The sequence below is a fragment of the Panthera onca genome, chromosome D2 (genome assembly GCF_046562875.1).
Source record: "Panthera onca isolate mPanOnc1 chromosome D2, mPanOnc1 haplotype 2, whole genome shotgun sequence".
Taxonomy (NCBI): domain Eukaryota; kingdom Metazoa; phylum Chordata; class Mammalia; order Carnivora; family Felidae; genus Panthera; species Panthera onca.
The window spans coordinates 67,204,223-67,229,131 of record NC_138349.1 but is presented as its reverse complement, the minus strand read 5'-3'; the positions used below and the strand labels follow the sequence as shown (position 1 = coordinate 67,229,131).

The following is a 24,909-nucleotide window of genomic DNA, read 5'->3' as shown; positions in this document are numbered from 1 at the left end:
TTGGTGGGGGGCTAGAGGTGATGGCATTGACTCAAAATACAGTTGCTGGAATGTCTCCCCAGGAAGCCAGATGCATTCCTTAGTTCTGAAGCTTGGTGGTGCACTGTTGTTGACTATGATTGTTCTGTCCTGGTCCTAAGAGCCAGTAGCTTTAGGACAGGGTTTCCTCCCTCCTTCCCATCTCTCCCATCTCTCCCATCTCTCCTATCCATCCTTCCTTCCTTCCATCCATCCATCCATCCACCCACCCACCCATGCATCCATCCTTCAGTTGCTCATTTTGACTTTGTTAATGTGACATGCTCATCATGGCATTGATTTTCAGATGGACTGCTGGTTGAGGATGGGTAAGTCATGATACCAGGGAAGTACATGTACTTTGATAAAATTCCCACCAGGTGATTCTCTTTTCTTATCCTAGAGAACTGATGGTTTGGAATTCTCAGCTAATATTTCCTGACCCTGTTGTTGATCTGAGGTGTAGTTCAGTGTAGGATGGACTCCACAGAGAAGGTGGCATGTTATAGGCAGTCAGTAAGATTGACATCACTAATGATGGTGATGATGATGCTCTGTCATCCAGCTTTATTGCTTTCGTGATATCACTTTATCATAAGGCTAGTGGTATGGAACTTCTGGCTTACCTCAAAATGGTCTTGGTCTGGGTCAGGCTACCCATGGGGTAATAGAGGACCCTATTATGGCAGAGACTTAGAAAGAGAGAAGAGACACGTCCTCACCTGACAGTTTTAGCTGTGATATTTCCCTTCTTCTGAAGATTCTAGCTTGGCCAGCTGTCTCCTCTCCTCAAAGCTTTTACTCAGACCTCACTTTCTGAATCAGGCCTAATGCACTGACCCCTTCCCACAGCTTGTCCTCCTCATGCTTTTGTCTCGTTCTCCTCTTCATAACAGTTATGTTATAATATACTAGATAATTTGTTTATTTGATTCAGTTTTGTCTCCCTGTACAAGACTGTCAGCTCCATGTGGACAAAGGTATTTTTCTTCACTAATATATCCCTTGGCCCCTAGAATAGTGCCTGGTACAGGAAATACTTGCTGAATGAATTAATGCTTTCCTTTATAACATTCTGTGGCTGTAATAAATAACACCTATAGTATATATTAGCCATTTAACACTAGTTCTGAATAAATATTAAATATTACTGAATGAAGATTATGTTTTATTCTGTTAACCCTGACCTGTAAAGATACCTTCTGAATTAGGTTAGCACATGGTTTAAAGTCTGGATGCAGAGTTGGAAGACATGAGATTATAATGAATGAGCCTATTGGTGGTTTTCTAGGGCAAGTTACTAACCTGCTCCGTGCCTTAGTTTCCTCTGGAAATAACCTCACAGAACTGTGATTAAATTAGCTTATGGATTAAATGAGCTCATGATTCTAAAGCCTTAGATAAGGGCTTGGAGTATAGCAAGAATGTAGTCATAAATTGAATTTATAGATTCTTGTTTAAAAAAAATTATATGATAAACTTACTTTGCAGGTAAGTGATTTGGCCAGTTGTCAGAAGGAAAAGACCACACAGATAAATGTACAACTTGGGGATTTTCCATATTCCTGTCTTAATTGCAGTGTTAACACACCTAGAATGAATCAAATATTGAATTTCTTATGGATTCTATTTTCTTATATTGTAACATCAATTTTAAAACAAAGAGTTTTAGGGGTTTCACATGAGCCCTTTTTTGATTTCTTATAGATCCCCATATTAAGGTTTCTGGAAAGAAAGAAGATGTTAAGGAGGCCAAGGAAATGATCATGTCTGTCTTAGACACAAAAGTAAGTGAATGTTAAGGACACTCAGATGTCAGAACCTTGTCTCTGCAAGGGCTACTTCATGCTGTTATGAAAAGAACCATTTGGAGAAGAAAAACCAGGAGAAAGTAATGGTGGGTTTTAAAATAAGCATGTGTGTTTCTACAATGGATGTAAAATTCTGTTTAAAATTTGAATGGGTTCTGTCATGCTGGGTAATTGAGTGATATTTTCAGAAATCAACACTGACCCTGATTAGTGTGGGGCAAATAATGAAGTTTAGAAGAATTAGCATATTGCCTTTATGATGCCAGAATGATCTTCTATATAATTGTGCGTGATGGCATGAAACCTGGCAGTTTCTTTTGTAAGTTCTTTCTCTCTGCATGTATAGGTATAGAGAGGTAATAGGGAAATTTAGATGTGTAAAAATATACACTCCCTTGTGAGAATTTATTCTATTAAATATTTCTAAATCACTTAGTATATCTCAGGCACTTTGCTGAGCATTTTACAAATACTAATTTGTTTAATGCTTATAACTAACTCAGCACAGAGATATTAGGGAATTTTCCCAGAATCTGTAGCTAATAAATGGAGAAGTGGGATTTAAATCCAGGCTGTCTGGTTCTTAACCACTGTGTTTTGCGACTTGATATTCCATTGAAATAGTTTCTGATGTCTTCCTTTTTTTTTTTTTTTTCTTTTCTTGTTCTTTTAATTTTTGGAATTATTCACCTTCTAATTATTAAATATTCTAATTTTTTCCCAAAAAATAATGTATGTTCCCTGTATTTAAAATGTTAAACTAAAAGAAGAACAAAGTTTAAAGACCAAAGTATTTAATGGATATGTTTAAAATTTAAGAATTAAGATGTAAAAACTATTGATATTTTTAATGTCTTATTTTGACTTTTTAATTTTACTTTAAAAACTGAAGGACTGAAGAATTTCGATATTAGTCTTATAAATGAGGAAATATTTCATGTGTTTATAATTGTACAATACTGAATTTCCCAAAATTAAATACATGACCACAGTTATTCATTATGTCTTAGAATTTTACATTTTGCTTTATTATAACTAATCTTACACTTTGTACTGGTTTATGTAAGCCTTGTTACTGCTAGAGAGCTGTGCTTTGTTTTCCTTTCCTCACTCTTCTTCCTACCAGCAAGAATAGTAGATCTGCTCTGTAGTTTGGCCTATAGTAATGGACTGGTTGTGAAAACAATGCTTACAAATACCTTTTTAGTTTTGAGTTTTATTTTTATTGTTTTCTGTCACAGTTCAACAGTCCTACTAACATACATATATTCAGTCTTGCAGTTGTTTTCATCTGTTTTTAGTTATTTGAATTAAATGTTTCATGAATAATGTCTGTTAAAGATAAAAATGAGATGAGTAATTTATTTGTAACTCTGCCTGACTTTATTTAAATGATATTTTCCAAATAAATATCTTGTATAGCCAAAGAGAAATGATAGAAATTGCACATTTATAGATTAATATGATTCCAAAAAATTTGTAAGATTTCCCACCAGGTCACTTGTTTTTAGTACTGTCCCCTTGGATAAAACGTGTTTTAAGGAGTTGTTCCTTCCTTTTGCATGCATCAAGAAATAATACATTATTTCCATGTAGAGCAATCGAGTCACTTTGAAGATGGATGTTTCACATACAGAACATTCTCATGTAATCGGCAAAGGTGGCAACAATATTAAAAAAGTGATGGAAGAAACAGGATGCCACATCCACTTTCCAGATTCCAACAGGAATAATCAAGCAGAAAAAAGCAACCAGGTGCTTTGTCTTTTCACATGAACTGTTATGGGACAGATTAAAGCTTTGATTTTCCATATGCATATCTTTTTTGGGAGATGAAAGCAAAAAAATAATCATGGAGATACCATATTGATTTTACTAATATGTGACTATACAGAAATGAATGAATAAGCAAACACCAGAATCAGACCTTTAAATGCAGAGAACAAACTGATGCTTCCTAGAGGAGAGGGGGGATTGGGCAAAATGGGTGAAGGGGAGTGGGAGTTACAGGCTTCCAGTTATGGAATGAGTAAGTCATGGAAATAAAAGGCACAGCATAGAGAATATAGCCAGTGGTGTTGTAATAGCAACATATGATGGTAGATGGTAGCTATGGTGAGCATAGCATAATGTATAAGCTTGTCAAATCACTGATGTTGTACACCTGAAACTAATGTAACATTGTGTGTCAACTATACTAAAAAATAAAAATAAATAAGAATGTATGACTCTTTCCCAGGAGGTTGAAGGTGCTCTACTTTTTTAAAGAGATGAATTATAGGTAGGCCATAAAGTGCTTATCTCTAACTGGTTGGTAGAAGAGAGGGGAGCAACATAAATGTGATAGCAATATAAAACGAAGTCCCTAAGGAAAGGCCCAGGGAGCATTACATTAGGAAAGGACCTACAGTCTTGCCTGGTCCAAGAACCTGTTCAGTGTGGGGATTCTGTTGGTAGCATCATACCCGTGGTTCTCCAGGGTACACCAGATCACCTGCTCAGAGGCCACGCACGAGTGCCCAACTTCCTCACGTTGGTGGAATTATGTTTCTCTTTAGTTCATACACGTTTTTTCTAGTTCTTGTATTTGAAAACAAATGAAACTTACCTATCCATACAAAGCACTTTCAGTACTTGAAGAACAGATAGTATTATTTGTGTTATTTGGAAGTTTTCTCTCTAATCACAATACTAGAAACTGTCAGCCTCAAAGATGAATAGGGTAGTCTTTTCTCTATGAGGACTAATGGTGATGGTGACACACACATAAGGAAGATAGATAGAAAGCAAGGGCAGTATTCAAAACATTTGACAATTGGTATGGCACGGGGCATGGTCCATTAGGAGCAGTGTCCTGGAGCCCTACACCCTTACTCTCATGCCAAGATTAATTCTTTTTTTGTTTTTTTTTTTTAATTTTTTTTAATGTTTATTTTTGAGAGAGAGAGAGTGCAAACGGAGGAGGGCAGAGAGAGAGGGAGACACAGATTCCGAAGCAGGTTCCGGGCTCTCAGCTGTCAGCACAAAGCCTGATGTGGGGCTTGAACTCATGAGCCATGAGATAGTGAGATATGACCTGAGCTGAAGTTGAACGCTTAACTGACTGAGCCACCCAGGCGCCCCCAAGATTAATTTTTTACTTGATGGATTGTGGGAAAGTTCAGGGGATCCCAGGAGAGAGCTGGAGGTGGTGTTGAAGCAATAGTTTTTTTTAACCAATTAGCATGAAGTGGTTCAATATTTTGAGTAACTACTGCAGCAATATCATTGTATATTGATATATTGTACAGAGTTGATATACAGTATGCAGAGTTTAAACAAAAGGTAGAAAATGCAGTAAATGAGAAATGAGAAGGGGAGCAGGATGGCATTATGGGGGCTGTGAGGCTTACATAAGTCTGGGGGTTGATGTAAATCAGTTGACACAAATCAGCTGAGGAGCTTGTTAAAATGCAAATTGTGATTAAGCAGGTCTGGGTTGGTGCTTGAGACCCTTCATTTTTAACAAGCTCCTAGATAATGGCAGTGCTGTTTTTCCTGGATGACACTTTGAGTGGCAAGGGTGTAGATAGCTGGAAATGCAGATGTGGGCTCAAAATAAATCTGTATTTTCTTATTTTTGCAGGTATCTATAGCAGGACAACCAGCAGGAGTAGAATCTGCCCGAGTTAGAATTCGGGTAACTATTTATTACTTTAATACTGTAAATCAGTATCAGCAGTGTTTGCATCATAAGGCAATAAAAATATCTTAGTGTATCAATTTATAACCAAATCATATGTTCAATAGGTAGGAAATAGTGACAGAAGTTGTTTTAATGTGTTGAAGATGTTTCTTAGTGATGTTCCATTTTGTACCTGACTCCGTTTCTCTGATGATTTTGAGATGGTCAGAAAGAGGCCCGAGGAAGAATACCACAGGCAGTTTAGGTTACAAACTCTTTGGTTTCACAGACTCTTTTTATTCGAGAAACTACCTAGTTTGCTCAAGCTTATATCTGTAATAAAAGCAATTTATGTTTTAGAATTCCATCCTCAGAAAAAAAAGAACAAGTTATGCATATCTCTAAGCATGCAGTCACTCAACTGTCTGCCTCGGGCTCTAATACTTTCATTTAGGAGCTGCTTCCTTTGGTGCTGATGTTTGAGTTACCAATCGCTGGGATTCTTCAGCCAGTTCCTGATCCTAACTCCCCCTCGATTCAGCACATATCACAAACATACAACATTTCAGTGTCATTTAAACAGCGTTCCCGAATGTATGGTGCTACTGTAATAGTACGAGGGTCTCAGAATAACACCAGCGCTGTGAAGGTAAGTAATTGAGATAATTATGAACATTGTAAGTGTACAAATTATGCAATTTTATTTTCAGAGGATTTTAGACTAATCTGTTTTCTAGAATTTTTCCTTGTATTGCATTATGGGTTATAGAATTCTTTGAATTTCTCTGTAGCAATTAGAAGTACACTAGAATCTTTCCTTGTATATGGACATTTTATAGGATTATTTCCCACCCTTTTCTCCTAGGAAGGAACCGCCATGCTGTTGGAACATCTCGCTGGGAGCTTGGCATCAGCTATTCCTGTGAGCACACAACTAGATATTGCAGCTCAACATCATCTCTTTATGATGGGTCGAAATGGAAGCAACATCAAACATATCATGCAAAGAACAGGTGCTCAGATCCACTTTCCTGACCCCAGTAACCCACAAAAGAAATCCACCGTCTACCTCCAGGGCACCATTGAGTCTGTCTGTCTTGCAAGGCAATATCTCATGGTAGGTTTATTGATATTAGTGTTACTATTTTATTTTACTTCGTTTACTTCTTTGAGTACAGTATATGTTGGCGCACATACCATACTACTGGTATTTATGAAAACATTTGGAAGCCTGTCAGATAAGGAAGTTTCTTGGTAAAAGGAAATAAAATAAGAGTAAAGTACGTAGTACCTCACAAGCTTAATTTCATTGCATAAGTGAGTAATTTATTTGCTGTATTTTTTTTAACTTTAAACACAAAAGAGGATACAGTGAAATAATGGGCTGTATTTTGTAGGAGGTGATTATTTTCATCTGACATGTAGTATTAGTTTGCATTTGACAAAAAAAGTCTGTTTAAACAGAAAAGTAAAAATAACTTTTTACCCTCAAAGACATAAATTTTAGTGGCCTGAAACACTTGAAAATTTCAAAAATCTCTGATACAATTTAAAAAATGGAATTTAAACCTTGAATTTGAGTCTTAACGCATTGAAGAAAATAGCAATTATATAATTTGATACTGGTTCCGATTTAAAATTTGCTGTTTCTGTCCTTCCTATATTCATTTAAAAACACAGTGTGTAGGTTGATACATAGTAACAAAGTGGATTGACACAATGTGGACTCATAAATATTCTTATTAAAAACACCATTTTATTCTGTTCAAGAACTTGATCTGTAATGACATTTGAATCAGTAACCTTCGGATGTGATCTTTGCTATTGTTAACTCACAGAATTTGTTTTTGAGAAACTTTCAGAAAATCCAAATTTTTATTGTTGATTCCATTCCTCTGACAGATAAGAACTTGTTACAATCATTAAGCATACATAATTATTTTGTTGTGAATGATTTTTTTTAGCCAAGCTTAGTTTACCAGACTACTTTTAAAATATCACTAGTTAGGTAGCATATTTGTATCCAAAGATTATTATGATTACTTTTCATAATTTTCTTTTTTTCTGATTTTTAAGTTCTTGAAGTATTATTTTTAGTGAACTTTTTCAGTCATTCTATGCAGTTAGGAGTTCATATTCATGCTTTGACCGAACCTGCCAAAAATACAAGTGTGCAATGAGATATATTATTGTACAATATTGAAAGAAGTGAGGAAGAGAGGAGTAAATTAAAAGGCTTTTAATCTATATTTTAAATCCAAAAATCACTTTTATCCACAAGGAAAATGAAGCACAGTAATTTCACTTTAATTCCAGTGTATTTGGCTGTTATTTCTCCTGATACTTATATACAGAACCCAGCTAGTACTGGGCAGGCTAGTACTGAGCATCCTGTGACTCAGTAAAAGTATGGGATGTGGTTCCTAAACGTAGTAGATTCGGGGCCAGGAAGAAAGCATCAGAGAAAGAAACAAGTGCTAACCTGTGCAGTGCTAAAAAGTGAGAAGCCTAAAAGAAGGAACAGTAGTAGCAGTTTACCTCAAGAAGGAGATAAGGTTGGAGCTGCAGCAGAAGAGAGGTAGGACTTTGGTTGGTGAAGAAGCCTTTTGGTGAGTTGAGACCAAAGTACAGTATCTGTTTGAACAGTGGTCAAGAGGCCGGTCTAACCTGGGGAAGGGACAGATGTATAGACATACAGACCTGTGATTGCACAAGCAAAGGGCCAGATTGTGGACATATCTACTGATACATGTTTAGATTTCATTCAGAAGGCGATAAAAAATCACTACTGTAAGTCTTTGAGCAAAAGCACAAGATTCATACTCTTGATGTAGATGAGAATCTAATTTCTGGCATCTGTAACAAAACTGAAGTCAGAGAATGGAAGAGTTTTCCAAGGTGGAAAGTGAGTAAAAAAATTCAGAGCCAATAACAGAAAACTTCAGACATGTACAATGTTGTCTTTTAAAAAATAGTTTGTGCCCTCAGTATTATTTCCACACCAGTTTTCTAAGCTTTGTTAAAGTATGTAATTTAGCTTTAATACTTGGGTTTATTCTTTAAGCCCATAGAATATTGCATTATTTGTAGGCACGTTAAGTTATCAGATGTTTAAATGAGTAATGTTTTTACCTCTGACACTCTCTTTTGTGACATTTCTTAGGGTTGTCTTCCTCTTGTGTTGATGTTTGATATGAAGGAAGAAATTGAAGTGGACCCACAGTTCACTGCCCAGCTGATGGAACAGCTTGATGTCTTCATCAGCATTAAACCAAAGCCGAAACAGCCAAGCAAGGTGGGTTCAGAGTCCAGACCCAGAGCACCACGTTCCAGCTAGTTCTGTTTTCATATAAATGTTATTTGCATATACACGGAATTAAATATTCCATATAATATATATATCATTATATATTATACTTAGTTATTTAAATACATAAATTTGTACCATTCATTATTGATCATCATTTTATTTAAATATGGGTTGGTTTTGGAGTCCATATTGAATGACCATTATTTTTTACAAATATATGAGAAGAGAAAATATGTTTTTATTAATTTGCAGTCTGGTAACTTTCAGCTTTGTTAAGTTATCAGAGAGTTAAGGCTAAACATTGTGTTAAGTGTGCATGTGTATGTGTACATATCCAGTGCAATTCAAAAATATTTAGCTTACGTACTCTGTGAGCCACTCTGCTGGACCTGGAGATTTAAAGAATAGGTGCCCAATGAGAAAGAATGAAATATGACCTTTTGTAGCAACGTGGATGGAACTGGAGAGTGTGATGCTAACTGAAATAAGCCATACAGAGAAAGACAGATACCATATGGTTTCACTCTTATGTGGATCCTGAGAAACTTAACAGAAACCCATGGGGGAGGGGAAGGGAAAAAAAAAAAAAAGAGGTTAGAGTGGGAGAGAGCCAAAGCATAAGAGACTCTTAAAAACTGAGAACAAACTGAGGGTTGATGGGGGGTGGGAGGGAGGGGAGGGTGGGTGATGGGTATTGAGGAGGGCACCTTTTGGGATGAGCACTGGGTGTTGTATGGAAACCAATTTGACAATAAATTTCATATATTAAAAAAATAAAGAATAGGTGCCCATTCTCTTTAAGAAAATAAAGTGATCAAAAGTAAATAACGAAGTATTCCCAGTTCAGCCTTCTTGGAACTTCTCCTCTAAGATCTTGCAGAATTTCAATAATTACATGTATAGTCAAAATTTAATAGGATAAACCTGATGATGTTAAATGCTAGTGAGAATGTGAGGGAAGAGGAATGTTCCTACATTAATGTTTGGTAAATTGGCACAGCCACTTTGAGGAACAATAGCGACTGTCAGATCACACTGAAAATATTGATAGCCTCGACCCCCCAGTATTTATGCCTAGTTATACACCCTGAAGAGACCTTTGTACCAGATGTCAGAAGACAAGAAGCAGGTTGCTTCTTTTAACATGTACTAATGAAATCATTTATGAAAATTTTTATTCTAGTAGTTAAAACACGTAACAGTTATGCTTTCCATTTTTTAATTTTTGTTAATCTTGTTATGTGTATCATGGTGTATGTATAATATGTATCATGGACAATTTTGTATATATGTAAAATAACATGGCGTTCAGTGTCTAAAGAGAAACAATCATGCCTTCTTCAAAAGTAAACTTTAAAGGAAAAGATAGGACCGATTCTAAGTGAGCCTAATATAATGAGTTTAGAGTTAGAGAACAGGACATTAATTTTATGTATCTTGAAGCTTCATGCTTGACTAATTTGAGTTGACTGAAGTCACTGTAGATACCAGGACTAAAAGCTAAAGACAGAAGAGATTTTGTGCATATAAAGAGGGTCAAACACACAAGAAACTCCTGGAGCTTAGTAAGAAATGAGCACAGATCAGGGGAAAATAGATTGTGAGAATTCTAAAGCCTTGTAGCATCCCAGGGCTATTTAATTCTTCCTAGCTGGCCCTGAAGCTGACTACTGCATTAACTGCTTTCTCAGTCACAAATTTTCTTTATTGCCCATTTAGGCTCTCCCACTTGAGTTCACAGTTCCAATTTTCTAGATGAGTCCATTGAGAAAAAATATATTGTTTAGAAATTTATTTTACCATAAGCTTTGCCATAGATATGTCATCAGTGAGGAATAGTGGTACCTTAAAGTCTATTAGTTAACTAGTAGGCTATAAATGTCAAATGTAAGTGACTGTTATTATGCAGTCTGTATGTAGTGACTAGTTTGATTTGTTTTGTAAAGATGAGATAAAGGGCAGAAAGCCTTAATGTAAAAAAAGGCAAGTGGACATAAAGAGAATGGGCTGTAGATGCGAACGACCTGAGGTCCAGTCTTCTCGCTGCCCCTCCAGCTAGGCTGTGCCTGTGGATAGGTCCCTTATCCTCACTAAATATGAATATTCATTCCCACCCAGAAGGTGTCTGCCAGGCATTAGGATGTATGTGCAGTTTCAATCACAGTGCCTGGCACACAGGACATACCCAATAAAATGTCACTAACATTTTATGGTTTTACCAAAAGGAATAAACATAAGAAATAAGCAGTTAGAATTTTTAATTGATTTTAAAACAGCATTGATTCCCTGACTGGAATCCTTTTTACCATATTCGTTTCTCACCCACCTCCCAATACATTGTAGACTACTTGCATATCACCTTTTTCTTTCCCATTATGTGTTTTCATAGTCTGTGATTGTGAAAAGTGTTGAGCGAAATGCCTTAAATATGTATGAAGCAAGGAAATGTCTCCTCGGACTTGAAAGCAGTGGGGTTACCATAGCAACCAGTCCATCCCCAGCATCGTGCCCTGCCGGCCTGGCATGTCCCAGCCTGGACATCTTAGCTTCAGCAGGCCTTGGACTCACTGGACTAGGTATAAAATTTATTATTATAGCGCTTCTCAGTCACTGGGGGATTGCTTAGCCAGTTCCCTTTCTTTCTACCTTTTGGGGCTACATTTTAAAGGCTTTTTCTCTCATCAGGCTCTAAGATCAAGTGAAAAAGCAACAAAACTCACATCAATCCATTTTGGGTTTTTTTGTTAGAATATAGATTTTTGTTACTCAGATTCTTTTTATTTCGGCATAAATAATTGAGGTCTGTTTTATTTTCAGTGGCTGTGTTTGTTCTTTTAAATTAAGAATGCCATTGAGAGTGAAGTGAGCAGGCTAACTATAATTTATGTGTTTGTTCTCTCTTGCATTTGCAATATTGCCATCCATCCCTAGAGGTAAAGATTATCCAGTGTGCTTTTCAAAAAGTAATTGCAGATCTGTATGAGGGGTAGGGAGAGGGGGAAGTGAAAGTGAGCAGAACCCCCAGTCACAGAGGTCAGAACTGCCTCATCCAGATGCAAAGGAAATCTAGCCTGAGGCCACCAAGAGGGGCAAATGGACTTGTATTTATATCTAAGGTGAAGAAGATGAAAAAGAAAAATAGAAGATGAAAGAGCATCACCCCTCAGTGCCTTAGTTCTTTGCGAAAGTGAGGTGAGGCGTTTCATGGTTGTGACGATATGTACTGCCTCATTTATGGATTTCCATCTGACAGGCTAAAGTTCATTGCCATGTTGCAGTTATGCTAGTTCACTACTTTCTTGCACATTTTTCAGTAGCCTTAATATAAAAAGTGAATGTAATAACCCTAGAAAATCATTCTGCCTCACTCAGTGTTGATCTGAGACAGAAAAAATACTCTCAGCATTCTGTAAACTTTTTTCCTAATGGTTATTTCATGCTTTTAAAATTATAATATGGTTATAATATAATTAAGATTCCAAGTACCCCTGTCTAGGCATCATTACAGTAAAGACAGACTCTTTTTCCTTTGGCCTCTAATCTCCCAAAGTTGTCCGTTCCACTGGAGACCTGGACAGTCATAATAACATATGCATGTGAATCAGGAAGTGGCAGGTGAGAGAATTTAGCCGGAACCAAGTTGTTCCTACACTAGAGAGAAAAAAGTGAGCAAAGATTCAGTTACTCAGGTTTTTAAATGTTTTCATGTCTGTACCTATCCTGTAATACTTAATACTTTAAATATTCCTGGAAAATTGTATACAATTTCATATTTTACTTTAGAATATATTTTAAATGCCTGAAGGGAAATTTTCATTACTTAAATCAAACATTAAATCCTTTAAACAAGCAAGAAACAAAAAATCGTTTCTGAGGAAAGTTTCATACACATTGAGATGGAGTACCAGAGAGGTTGTTTTGACACATGAATGAAAACTGTTCCAAGTGGCTCGGCCTGTCCACAAATGGGCCAAATGAAGTTATTCTGCTGCAGGAGAACATTCCCCTGTTCTCTGCTAATTGCAGGTGGTTTGAAAAGAGTTAGTTTGGAAACCGAAAACAGTGAGTTATGCAGAGAAATAAAAATGAGCTTCCACTTGAACAGAATTTGGTTCATCCTGGCTAGTTGAGATGAATGCAGAGCAGCTGGCAGTGCTCAGGGACCCTGATCGTTTCCCTGGTTTGCACACACCTATCTCCCATTTTCTGACCAGCATATGTTTGTGGATAGTCTGAGTTCTGTGTCGGAGTTGTATCATGCAATATTTCACGTGGATGTTTGAAAGAAGGTAACCTGTTCTTTATATTTAGAAAATATCAGATTATATCTGTGCATTCCAACTGGCAATATTGGTGCCATCTGTATTTTCAAATCTTGAATTTTTGCATATTGACTTTACATTCATTTATTGCAGGTCTTTTGGGGCCTACCACCTTATCTCTAAACACATCAACAACCCCAAACTCACTCTTGAACGCTCTTAATAGCTCAGTCAGTCCTTTGCAAAGTCCAAGTTCTGGCACCCCGAGTCCCACATTATGGGCACCCCCACTTGCTAACACTTCAAGTGCCACAGGTGAGTATAATTCAAATACAGTCAAAGGCATGCATTCTTAGGTATCAGTTTTTAAGTAAAATTCACTAATGGCTCTGTTTCCTTAGAGAAAAATTATGGTTCAAAGCACACTGCAGGTAAACACAAATTCCCCAATGTGTAAATTAGTTAAAATGAAGCATGACAAGCAGTGGGTTTTTCATAAAAGTGAAATACAGTCTTCAGACCTGACAAGCAGATCAGGAAGAAGAGTGCGATGAGCAGGAAGCAGTGGCAAAGACACCAGAAGGTCACTGACCTGGTAATTAACAAATGTAGGTTCCATTCGGACAGATGTGCTTGGTAGTCATATGGACATGCTAAATCTAGCTTGTTTCCTCATCAGTACTATGAAGAGCTTAGATTAAATTTTCTCTAAAGTCTTGTTCCATTTTAACATTATTTTGTGTTTTTATAGTAATGTTAAACCTTTTTACAGAGGAGGTATCAAAATTGAATTCTCTTCTGAATTTATAGCAAAAAAATGAGGGGTATTTTTGTTTTTCTGAAAATAATAAAGTAATGTTTGTTGAATCTGAGTTTTTTCCGGTCTAATATCTGTCTTCATGAAATGTTGTTACAGGTTTTTCTGCTATACCACATCTTATGATTCCATCTACTGCCCAAGCCACATTAACCAATATTTTGTTGTCTGGAGTGCCCACCTATGGGCACACAGCTCCATCTCCCCCTCCTGGCTTGACTCCTGTTGATGTCCATATCAACAGTATGCAGACAGAAGGAAAAAAAATCTCTGCTTCTTTAAATGGACATGCACAGGTAATGTCCTTTGCTAGAGTAGTGTGATCTATGCTGTTTCTAAGAGATAAGCCACTGGTAATATGTTTACACTTTCACCTGCAATGAATTTTAGAATTGTGACCATATCTGTATGTTATTTTCTATTATTATTTTAGTCTCCAAATATAAAATATGGTGCAATATCCACCTCATCACTTGGAGAAAAAGTACTGAGTGGGAATCACAGTGATCCATCTAGACAAACAACTGGACCTGAGCAGGCATCTCCCAAATCAAACCCTGCAGAAGGTATCTTCCCTTCTGAACTTCAGCCTGGTCTGTTACTTGGATAAAGGGGGTTGTAAAAAGTCTCTGCAGTGATTTCAAGTTGGTTTTGCTAACCAGTTATGACTCATCTTGCCTCAAGGATGCAGAAAGACATCTTGAATAAAATTCCAAAGAACATGGAAAAGATAAACTGAAAAACACTTCCCACAGAAAGAAATCACTTCCCATTACATTGGAACTTCCTAAACTGAAGTGTAATTATGTAAGAGGAAGGCGTCAATTTACTAAATGTACACACATGATTTTTTTCCAAGTAGAGTTATTTCTTTTTTTTATAACCCTTTCACCCCTAATAATCTTTTAAAAATTATGAGGGTCTCTCTTCATATTTCATCTTGGGTGAAATTTGAGACAGCTTGAATTTAAGCTGCCTTCTTTGCAGTTGAAAGCTGGTATGCCTGGGTCTTCCTAGAGTTGGGTTCTGATTTGTTTCTGTCATAAGTGGTCGTTGACGATAAGCTGACACTTTCACTTTCTCCCTTCTGCAGGTTGTAACGATGCTTTTGTTGAAGTAGGCATGCCTCGAAGTCCTTCCCATTCTGGGAATGCGGGTGACCTGAAACAGATGATGGGTCCCTCCAAAGTTTCCTGTGCCAAAAGGCAGACAGTAGAACTATTACAGGGCACGAAAAACTCACACTTACAGTATGTATTTTAATCTTTAAAATCCCTTGATCCTTTGAAATAAAATGTAATGGGCTGAGTTTGTTTTAATCAAGTGGATTTGATCTTCTTCAAGAGTGTTTTTTATTTTTCTTTATACTTTTCTTTTTCCTTTTAAAAATTGTATTAAGGAATAGCATCTGGTAATTTTCACTCATGTCTTCTCTATAACTGGCTAGGTTTATATCTGGGTCTTCTAAACCCATCCCTATTGTTCTGAAACTTTAGCAGGGCAATATTTACTGTCTGATTTTTCTGTTAGAACTTTTCCTGCTGTGAATTTTCTATTTTGCTTTGAGTCTTTAACTTAAACTCTGGCTTCCTTATTTCAAGGTAGTTAATTGCTAATTTTGATAATAAATATTTGACAGTTTCATGATTTTATTTATTATAAACCACAGTGAGTACAATGTATTAACTGTAACTCTCCTTACCATAGCACAGTTACAGACGTGTTATCCTTACTCTATTTTCTTTTCCCATTTACTTTATTTTCTTCAAATAGACAATCTATTCATACTTCAAAAATACAGTGGAAAGCTTCTGTGTTTAAAGGTTTTGCTCCCATCCATCTCCATCCACCCAATTTCCTCTACTGTCTTACTAGTTTTCTTGTATATCCTTACAGAGGAGAATATCTTAAATATAGCCTTTATATTTTTATTTCCTCTTTTTCTTACCAAATTTTTTTTTTGCTTTTATAAACCCTTTTGTCAGTTAATTACTGTTGTTCCCATTTTGTCCAAATCTGCTTTATCTGTGTTTTTCTTCACATGGTACTAAGAGCCACAGTGAACATTATTCAGCATAGGTTAGAGAGGTAAATTTGCTTTTTTCCCTGTATTGAAGCATTTGAAGGGAATGCCTTTTCCTTTCATCATTAAGTATGTTCTGAACTTACCTCTCATTTGAATTAAGCTGCAACCTCCAGAACAGTCTCCCTGCCTCCACCCTCTCAGCAGCTCAGTCAGTCCTTTATTTCCTTCCAGCAGTTTTTTGAACACACAAGTCTCATCTTATTACACTCTGGCTTTAAATGCACCAGCTGTCCACATTACCTCCTTCCTTTCCTTTGCTTGTGCTTTTCTCCTGTCCTTCATGCTGGTAAACCTGCAGATGCCCTTTAAATTCCAGTTCTGACGTCCTATGTGAAGCCTTTGTGAACTTTTGTCAGCAAACAGAGTTCATTGCTCCTCCTTTTCTGTTCCAATAGCCTGTTAAGAATTCTTCTGAATCCCCTGGCATGATATAATAGTGAGTGATAAAAGAAAGAATGAATGAACAGATCAGCTCTTTGACTAATAATACTGTTTCTTATTTCTCCTTTACTTAAGCTTAACCTGGAATTAGATTTGAACTTGAGGTGCATTTGTATAGGGCATTACCAATCTTGTAATTCAGATCATTTTTCCTATTTTACGGAGCCGTTATGTTCATCCATGCACCCTGAACAGGTGTTGGAAATACTTATTTATCTGCTATCTGTATCTTATTAGATTTGTTAGCAATATCATATGCATTTCACATACACAAATTGGATCATCTACATGCCTTCAGATTGACTCTTTTTAGACTGCGCATGCATGACTCATTGCTATCTTCTTGATATGTGCAAATTAGAAATCTTGTCTGTGTGTCTATTCCATATGTACCATATAGAATATGTCATACATACAATGTTTATCAAAGTGTATCATGAAATCATTTCAACTGCAGCTCTAGAGTCATATGCTTGGGTTCAAATTTCAGCTTTACCATTTATCAGAGGTATGACCTTGGGTAAGGTACTTCCCTTATCTGTCTACTACTTACCTCAGAGAGGGATTGTGAGGACTAAATGAAATAATACATATAAATAGCTGACAGTGGTATAGATGTATAGTAAATGTGGCACATAGGGGATGTTCAGTACATTTGTATATAAATATGGAGTGTTAAATTCCAAACTGTTTCACAGCAGTACTGACAGACTGCTCTCAGATCCTGAACTAAGTGCTGCAGAAAGCCCTTTGGCTGACAAAAAGGCTCCTGGAAGTGAGCGTGCTGCTGAGAGGGCTGCAGCTGCCCAGCAGAACTCTGAAAGGACTTGCCTGGCCCCAAGGCCATCATATGTCAACATGCAGGTAATGGTAAAAAATGAGAGAGTCTTCCAAATGTAGGAGGTTGGGTTAGGGAATGGGAAATTCAGTGAATGGTTAACAGTAGAGCAGAATTAGGGGTTCCTTCTGCATTGTAGTCAAAATTAAATTTAAATGTATACACAGTAGTTAAGAATTGGTATGCCATAAATGTTAAAAATGAAAAGCAGGAGTTAGCTTAACCAAGAAGAATTCTTTAAAATACAATATTAAAATTGACATAAAATGTTTTACATCACTGTATCTTACACAAATGACATCACTTATCGGCCACTTAAAAAAGTTTACATACATGTGAAAGCTGTTATTTTTAAGTATTACTGCCTCATGACTTAGTCTTGGGTAAATATAATATTCTTCTATCTATTTAATGGAGATGATAAATTTAGTGTCATTTAGATAGTTATAAAAATAACTAATCTGAAGCTTTAGGTTTTTGAAAGTAAATGCTAAATATTATTGATGACTATGTTAGTTGAGAGAATTTTATGATTATTTCCTAAGCAGGGATATTCTTTCTATCCATTTTTAAAGTATTAGGCTAGTTATTCAGAGTGGACTATTGATCATGAAATTTGAAAATTTGATTTCCGTGTAAACTACAATATGAAAGGTAAAGATTTTGTACTTTGTGCTTTCAGAGATTCGTATAAACATCCTATTTCAGTATCAGAATTGCTAGGTAGACTTTCCTACTTCATAGTAAAAGATGTGTTATCCACAACCCTCCCCGAACCTCCCAAAGAAGGGCATAACTTTTCACAGAATCCTAAAAACAAGCTATCACAGGTATGTCAAAGAAATTAACTCATGGAACTAAATTATACTTTTATGATGTTAGTGAAAGCTACAGTTCAGGCCTGTTTGTTTTTTTAATCCTTCACATTTGAACATTTTTATGAGTTTTTAGATAAATGTTTTTATAAAACATTTACATTTTCTCTGGTGGATTTATTTTAGTTCACAAATTAAAATTTTCTTATATAAGCAATTTCTAATCCCCTATATTATCCCTTTTTCTAATTTTTGTCCATCTGGTGCTTCTTTTCTGTCAGGTTTACATCTACAGTGAATCATTTTCATGTTCCTTTCTTTGGGGATGGATAAGAATGTTCTTGGTGATAGAGTTTCAACTTAAATAGATTTATTTATGTCATTAATGAAGAGCTAACTTTTAAAGTCACTAAAAACTGAATGATAATAGTCACCAAGCATTGACAGAGGGAGAGATTGAAGACTTAACTGATGATTCCTGCAGCTAAAAATGATCTCTGTCTCCTGACCATTCTTGGAATGCTGTATCTCCAGCTCTCTCTTCACACTTTTCTCACTTCCTAATTTTAGTTGTTTCTTTTACCCATCCCCACTAAGATTATACGTTTTGAGGGTCTAGACAATTTTTGATGCATTGTTATATTCTTCCACAAAGAGCGGCACAGTCTCTTTAACCAGAAGACACTCAATAAATATTTACTGAACAAGTGAATTTAAGATCTCCCCACACCTTACCGATAGACATTAATCATTACAAGTTGATTTTAATTCCCAAGGCCATTTTAGACCTAGAATTTCAAAAACATTATCGACCTGTGTTATCTAAAAACCTGGCTCTCCTGATTTACTGTCATGTTCTTGGAGTTAATCACACATCCTGGTTTGTCTGGATGAGCCCATTGACTTTTATAATTCTGGCCTAATTTTTATGTGTAGCACATTTCACTCTCAGAAGTATCCTGTTTCAGACTGCAACATACATGGGCACCCTATATATGATGGTATAGTCCTCCTGGAGGAAGGGTCAAAAGAACTCTCCCTAGTTGGTTCTTGGCCCTCCTGGTAGGCCTTTGAGACATTCTTAAGTCTTAGCTATCCCCTAAATTGGAGAGCTGAGAACACTGAAGTAGCATTTGAGATGTAGCTATGTCTGGACTAATTTCTTCAAAATGCCCTGCCTTGGTCCCTACTAGACATGACTGACTGAATACTCATTTATTCAATATGAATGGAAAGAATGAATGATGACCTCCTAGTCCTGTACAATAAAAAGTAACTAGGTTTAATTTTATTGTATTGCTTAATGTCATTACAGATCAAAGCTAGACATTAGTCATTTATCCCACTTCAAAAGCAAAGACTATGCCAATTAGGCCAAATAATTTCTTAAGTTGTCTTAACATCATCCCATTTCATGCCATCCTTTACTTAAATGAGGAGAGGATGTACAGAAACAAAGAGGCCAGTAGATAACCAGAAAGCATTTGGGAGATGCGTGTTTTGAAACTTAGCTCTAATACTTTTAGGTTATTCACTATACTTTAGCATATATTGGCCCTAGTGCATTAAATACAGTAAGTAGGATATTTTTTTCTTTTGAAGGAAAATTTCTAAATCTATCACTGTCATGTCAGAAGTAGTTAATTTATTCTAATTAATTAGTTTGAAAACATGTTGAAATGTATCAGACTTGCACTGGATTCACATTGTGGTGCAAAGCTTAGCATGTGTCCCAGGCGGATTCATGGACTATAGTCAAAACCTTTGTTCGTAATTATGGAGTGTTGGCATGACATTTGGATAGACTGGCAATAAAGATATTTTCTGTTTTATTTTCAGGCATTTGACTATGAACAAAAGAAACTATTAGCAACTAAAGGTTTGTGCTATATTAATGATCTATATTAATATATATTAACATAATATATAATTATATATAATAATATTAATATATATATATAATATATATGTTTTTAGTAGAGCCATAAAAGGCTTTCTAGTATTCATGTTGAATTGAGCAATTGTACCTTCATAAAAAGAAATATAGAATGTTTAGGTTCAAGTTGTACACATTTTGTTGAGGTTGAATGTATTTTGTTGATTAGAATAGCATGAGATCAATTAAGAAATAATGTAGCATTTTTCAGTTTACTTGGTATTGAGTGTTTTATGAAGCTGTTTTAAGGTATTTTATGTTAAGAAATAATTTTCAGTGATAATTTCTTTACATTTTATCAAAGAAACAACATTCATCAATATTTTATTTAAGAAAAACATTGAAAATACCAAACATTTGTTTTATGTTCTGTTTCCCAAAGCTATGTTAAAGAAACCAGTGGTGACGGAGGTCAGAACACCCACAAATACCTGGAGTGGCCTTGGGTTTTCTAAATCCATGCCAGCTGAAACTATAAAGGAGCTGAGAAGGGCCAACCATGTGTCCTATAAGCCCACAATGACAACCACTTTCGAGGTTTGTACAGTTGTGCCCTACCCATTCTTCCTGTCTGTTCTTTCAGCAAACAAGAGAGGTACCATTCTTTATTTACATAAAGAGAAGTCGTTAATGGTGATTTGTTCTAATTTCTATTCCTGTGAACATGTTGCTATCAAATTGATTCAACGTAGTATGTTACTATCTTTATATACCTTCTTTAAAAGTTGTTGATAAGCTGTTACAGAGATGTAAATTTGGATAAATGTGTTTTTGTTAGGGGGAGAAAGTGTCATAAATGATAGAGCAGGGCTGAGATTAAGCAAAGGACAGATGTACTATTCCATAAAAATATATAAAGAATCCCTTTATTTAAGAGTATCACTAGCAGGCACCAAAGGGGGAAAAAGCAAATATTCAACAAAAATAAGTTTTCAGATATGAGTTAAATATTCAGCATGTTCAGATGTGCCAGGAACACAGCAGGAAGTATCATAAACAAGAGCTCCAAAATTTTATGTTTCCCAGATGTTGGCTGCACTGCTCAGGGTGAGACTGGGAAGCTGGCATCCTTGCCACATGGGGAAAGGATCCAGCATTCCATACTTCTCAGCCAGGCTCCACGTGACTTGCTAAGCAAGGCCTTTTCAATCTGACAGTATCAGATTTTGGCTGTAAGCCTTTTGTGAGCCAGGGTGGAATTAGAGTACACACATGCATACACAATACTGGGGATAGATTGCAAACCCAAACGTGGATAAAAATGATTAATTCAAGAATCACAGTGTTCAGCCAGAACACTGTAGGCTGCAAAACAATTACTGGTTAAGGGTTTCAAAATCATTAGCCATTGTAGATTGACCTTTTTTCTGCACCAATTTTCTTTGTAATAAATTAGACTGTTGAAGAATGGCAAAAGGAAATATGCAATTTTTTCATTGTTTTTTAGTGTAAAAGAAAATACTAAAAAGAACAGTCTCATGTGAATTTCATTGTCAGACTTCTATCTAGTAGCAACCTGGCAGGCTGTATATAAAGATTGAAGTTACTGTCAGCAGCTAGAACACAGGAACCATTATGAAAAATTTCGAGGTTCTACGAGGCATACTCCACTCTCTGCCATTATAGTTCTGACAGAAAATTAACATTTCCTTTTGTTGGTAGAGACCTTAAAACTGCTGTGCTAATTCTTAGGCTTTCAGTTGATACACCTATGGCCAATTCTCACGCGTGCCTTTGGCAGAGTGAAGTGTTAAGTGGTTGATCGTATTTCTCTAGTTTCAGAGATAAAATATTTTACTCAAGAAATGCTAATTCAGATGTATGCTTAAAGACCAACACTCTGTTAGTTTGAAATGATGACCATTCTAATAATGTAGTTGTCAAGTGAAGGGGCTGTGGGATGTGACAACCACCACTAATAAGATGTTCAGCTTTGATGAGTGACTTCTCTCCTCTGTACTTGTTTTCTAATTTGAGTTAATTTGAAGATGACCTGGAAGAAACCCTCCAGTATGTAGCACAGTGTGTGGTAAGTTCTCAGTAATATTTGACAGGTACTATTCTTTCAAATTGGAGAACTTTACCCTGAAGAAGACCAACCACCTGCTGAAAGTTGAGATTATGTCCAGCTAGATATGCTTTTTATTTCCAAAGGAATGCCTTGGAGTATTATATGAACACATAATGTGCTAGTAACAATTATCGTAAATCACATAATTTGTTTGTAGTTAATAAGGTGCATTTTCATCCTCAAGTTTATTCAGTCCCTACAAGCTCCCAGTGAGGAAAGAAGGGCCCTGATCAGTTAAGTGTTTTACATGAGATCATGGCAGTAGGTGTCACAGAAAAGACTTGAATTTATTTTACAAAATTTCCTTTATACTTCTCTTCCTAATGGTTTAACCCAAGAGGGTACATAGCAAAGGTGATAAGTAAATGATCTAGAACCATGTGGCCATACTTTAACAGACATAAGATTCTCTTTAGAGAGCTTGATAAAAATGAAGATACTTTCTCCAGGATCTCATTCATTAGATGGGGAGCAAAAACCAAGAATCTACATTTTCAGGAAAAGTCTAGTACAATTCTGATGCAGACACCCTTCTGGAAACACTGCTTTACAGAGATGTAACACTAGGAGGACAATGCAGAAATTATTTCAGAACTTAAAAGACTCTTCTGCTCCAGCACTTGTCAAAGGATGGATAGACCACCTTCTGTGGTCAGGGATGTGCCAGGGTCCTGACTCAGTGGCTGAGTACAGTGGCTCCTGTAGCTTTTTCTTTTGGCTATCTTGGGCTAGTCTGTTCCACCTTCCTAGTTAATATCTAGCAACCTATTCACACTGGAAGGTGGGGGAGAGGGTGTGAACACCTAGATTAGTGCATGGGCTTTCACCTTATAACCTGTTTTTGTTTATAGCCCCTTCAACAATGCTGATGAAAAGATATAACCAAGATTTCTTCGGTAATAGCATTCTATATTTTCCCTGTTGTGTAGGACTCGAACTTTTCTTCATTCATCCCAAATCCATTGAAAGGGGATGAGAGAGTCCTTTACGATAGCATGATCTGATATTATGCAGCAGTTGCTATCTGCACATGCATGCCTTTCCCTTTATTCTGCTATAGCTCAGAAGGATTAAAAACTGAGCAGTGAGGATTGCTTCTTTGGGTTAGGACATGGAGACAGGGTGGGACAGAGAAGAAAAGTAGAGAGAACTTAAAAATTTTTATTGAAGGATTGACCACCTCTCTGCTTATACATAGCACTAATATTTTGAAATTAGAAGATGACATGAAACACTTTTTTTTAACATTCTAAAGAAAACAAAACAAACCCAAATAGACAAATAGAATGCTGATCTATGAGGAGAAGCATGTTTGTTTAGCCAGTAGGTTCTGATGGGTATGGGCCAGGGATCAAGGCTCATGGAATTTCCTGCCCTAGGAAGCTTGCTTGAGGCAAGAAGTTGATGCTCTGAGCTTCTTATTCAGATTTCTGAGAAGCTAGACTTAAGCAGTTGTTTGCAGTTTGAGGGCAGCTTTGAGAAATGAGCCTGTTCCAAAGAGCTCCTTTAGATAAGAAGCAGGCAGCTTGAGGCATTTTTTTTTTCCACTACTCAAAAATATGACCCAATTCACTTGGTCATATACTGAGACATGAAAGGTGGAACAAAAGGCTGCTTTGACCTGCATTATCTCTGTAACATCAACAGATCTACAAAAGCTCTGGGATTTTCCTTTTCTATTTGCCACTCATCTCTGCTACATGTTCTCTAAAGCCAATAAAAACATGCCTTGAGAATCAAAGATGATTTTTAATTTCTCCACCACTAAGAGTAATGAAGTTGTCTGATTATTTTCAGTCTTACAAATCCAAGAATGGAGATGAGCTGTGCTTTGTGACACTTTGGATTAGTGAGTAGATCATGAACTAGTAGGTATCACAAGAGAACGTTTTACTTAATGGTTTTAAAATCACCATGTTTAGCCAGATCTGATATAGCTGTGTGCGTTAAGTCAGCTTAGATCTTAGATGAGTGGTTTTTTTTTAATACTCAAAGAGTTTAGATGTAGAATTTTAAATATACATATAAATACTATAATAATGATCTCATTGACGTTCTGGTAATTGCCAGTTTTGAGCATGTTCTTATTTCCCTTGCTACATTGGATTCATTTTGGTTGAAGTATGATGTTAAAGATAGTTTTAACTGAAAACACCATTCTTTGGTCTCAGGAGCTTTCCTTCCCTCTGCCCCTTCCCAAAAGTCAACAAAGGGCATCCCATAGCAAAGGGAATTAGAATTCTTTATAGATGTATAAAAAGGTAGGTATCTCTAGATTCAGTAATTCCGCAAATATTTATGGAGCATTTTCTGTGTTCCAGACACAATTTGAGGGATACAGTGCTTAAATACAGGTTCTTGGTTTCATGGATAGAACTTTCTGTTTGTTAGGTACAGAGAGATACAAAACAAACAAGAAGCCATTAGGTAATAAAAGTCCCTGATAAATAAGCAACAGAGCCTGCTTTAGAGTGGGTAGTCATAGCAGGCCTTAATGAGCAGATGGCATTCAAGCTAAGACTTAGATGACAGGAAAGGGTCAGCTTTGTGAAGATCTAGGGAAACAGTAATAGGCTTTGATCATCCTGGCATAATCATCCTGAAGTCAGAACCAGCTGGTAAGTTCATGGAGCAGAAGTTGGGTGGGAAGGGCAGTGGGAAGGGAAGACAGAGAGGCAGAGGATCAGCTAGGGAGCATCTTAGCCCGTGACAAAGTACTGGAAAAGCATTATAAGACTTTACACAGAAGGTATCATTTGTTCTAATTTGCTTTTAAAAAATCAGCCTAGTTGCTTTCTGGATAATGGATATTGGGGTGGGAGGCAAGAATAGAATAAAAT

At 36.4% G+C, this 24,909-nt stretch overlaps 1 protein-coding gene across 4 annotated transcripts in view; it reads left to right on the top strand.

Annotated features, from left to right (window-relative positions):
• Positions 1-24,909, top strand: part of BICC1 (BicC family RNA binding protein 1) — a 285,454-nt gene that overhangs the window by 244,539 nt on the left and 16,006 nt on the right. For 3 of the 4 annotated variants that reach the window (XM_078434259.2, XM_078434262.2, XM_078434261.2), the window contains exons 4-17: positions 1,726-1,805; positions 3,426-3,584; positions 5,455-5,508; positions 5,948-6,142; positions 6,359-6,610; positions 8,657-8,788; positions 11,193-11,379; positions 13,219-13,380; positions 13,982-14,178; positions 14,316-14,448; positions 14,976-15,132; positions 17,108-17,273; positions 19,902-19,941; positions 20,381-20,535. In XM_078434259.2, the coding sequence (XP_078290385.2) occupies positions 1,726-1,805; positions 3,426-3,584; positions 5,455-5,508; positions 5,948-6,142; positions 6,359-6,610; positions 8,657-8,788; positions 11,193-11,379; positions 13,219-13,380; positions 13,982-14,178; positions 14,316-14,448; positions 14,976-15,132; positions 17,108-17,273; positions 19,902-19,941; positions 20,381-20,535 (2,069 nt within the window). The remainder of the gene's footprint in view (positions 1-1,725; positions 1,806-3,425; positions 3,585-5,454; positions 5,509-5,947; positions 6,143-6,358; positions 6,611-8,656; positions 8,789-11,192; positions 11,380-13,218; positions 13,381-13,981; positions 14,179-14,315; positions 14,449-14,975; positions 15,133-17,107; positions 17,274-19,901; positions 19,942-20,380; positions 20,536-24,909) is intronic. The other variant, XM_078434260.2, reaches the window with a different exon arrangement.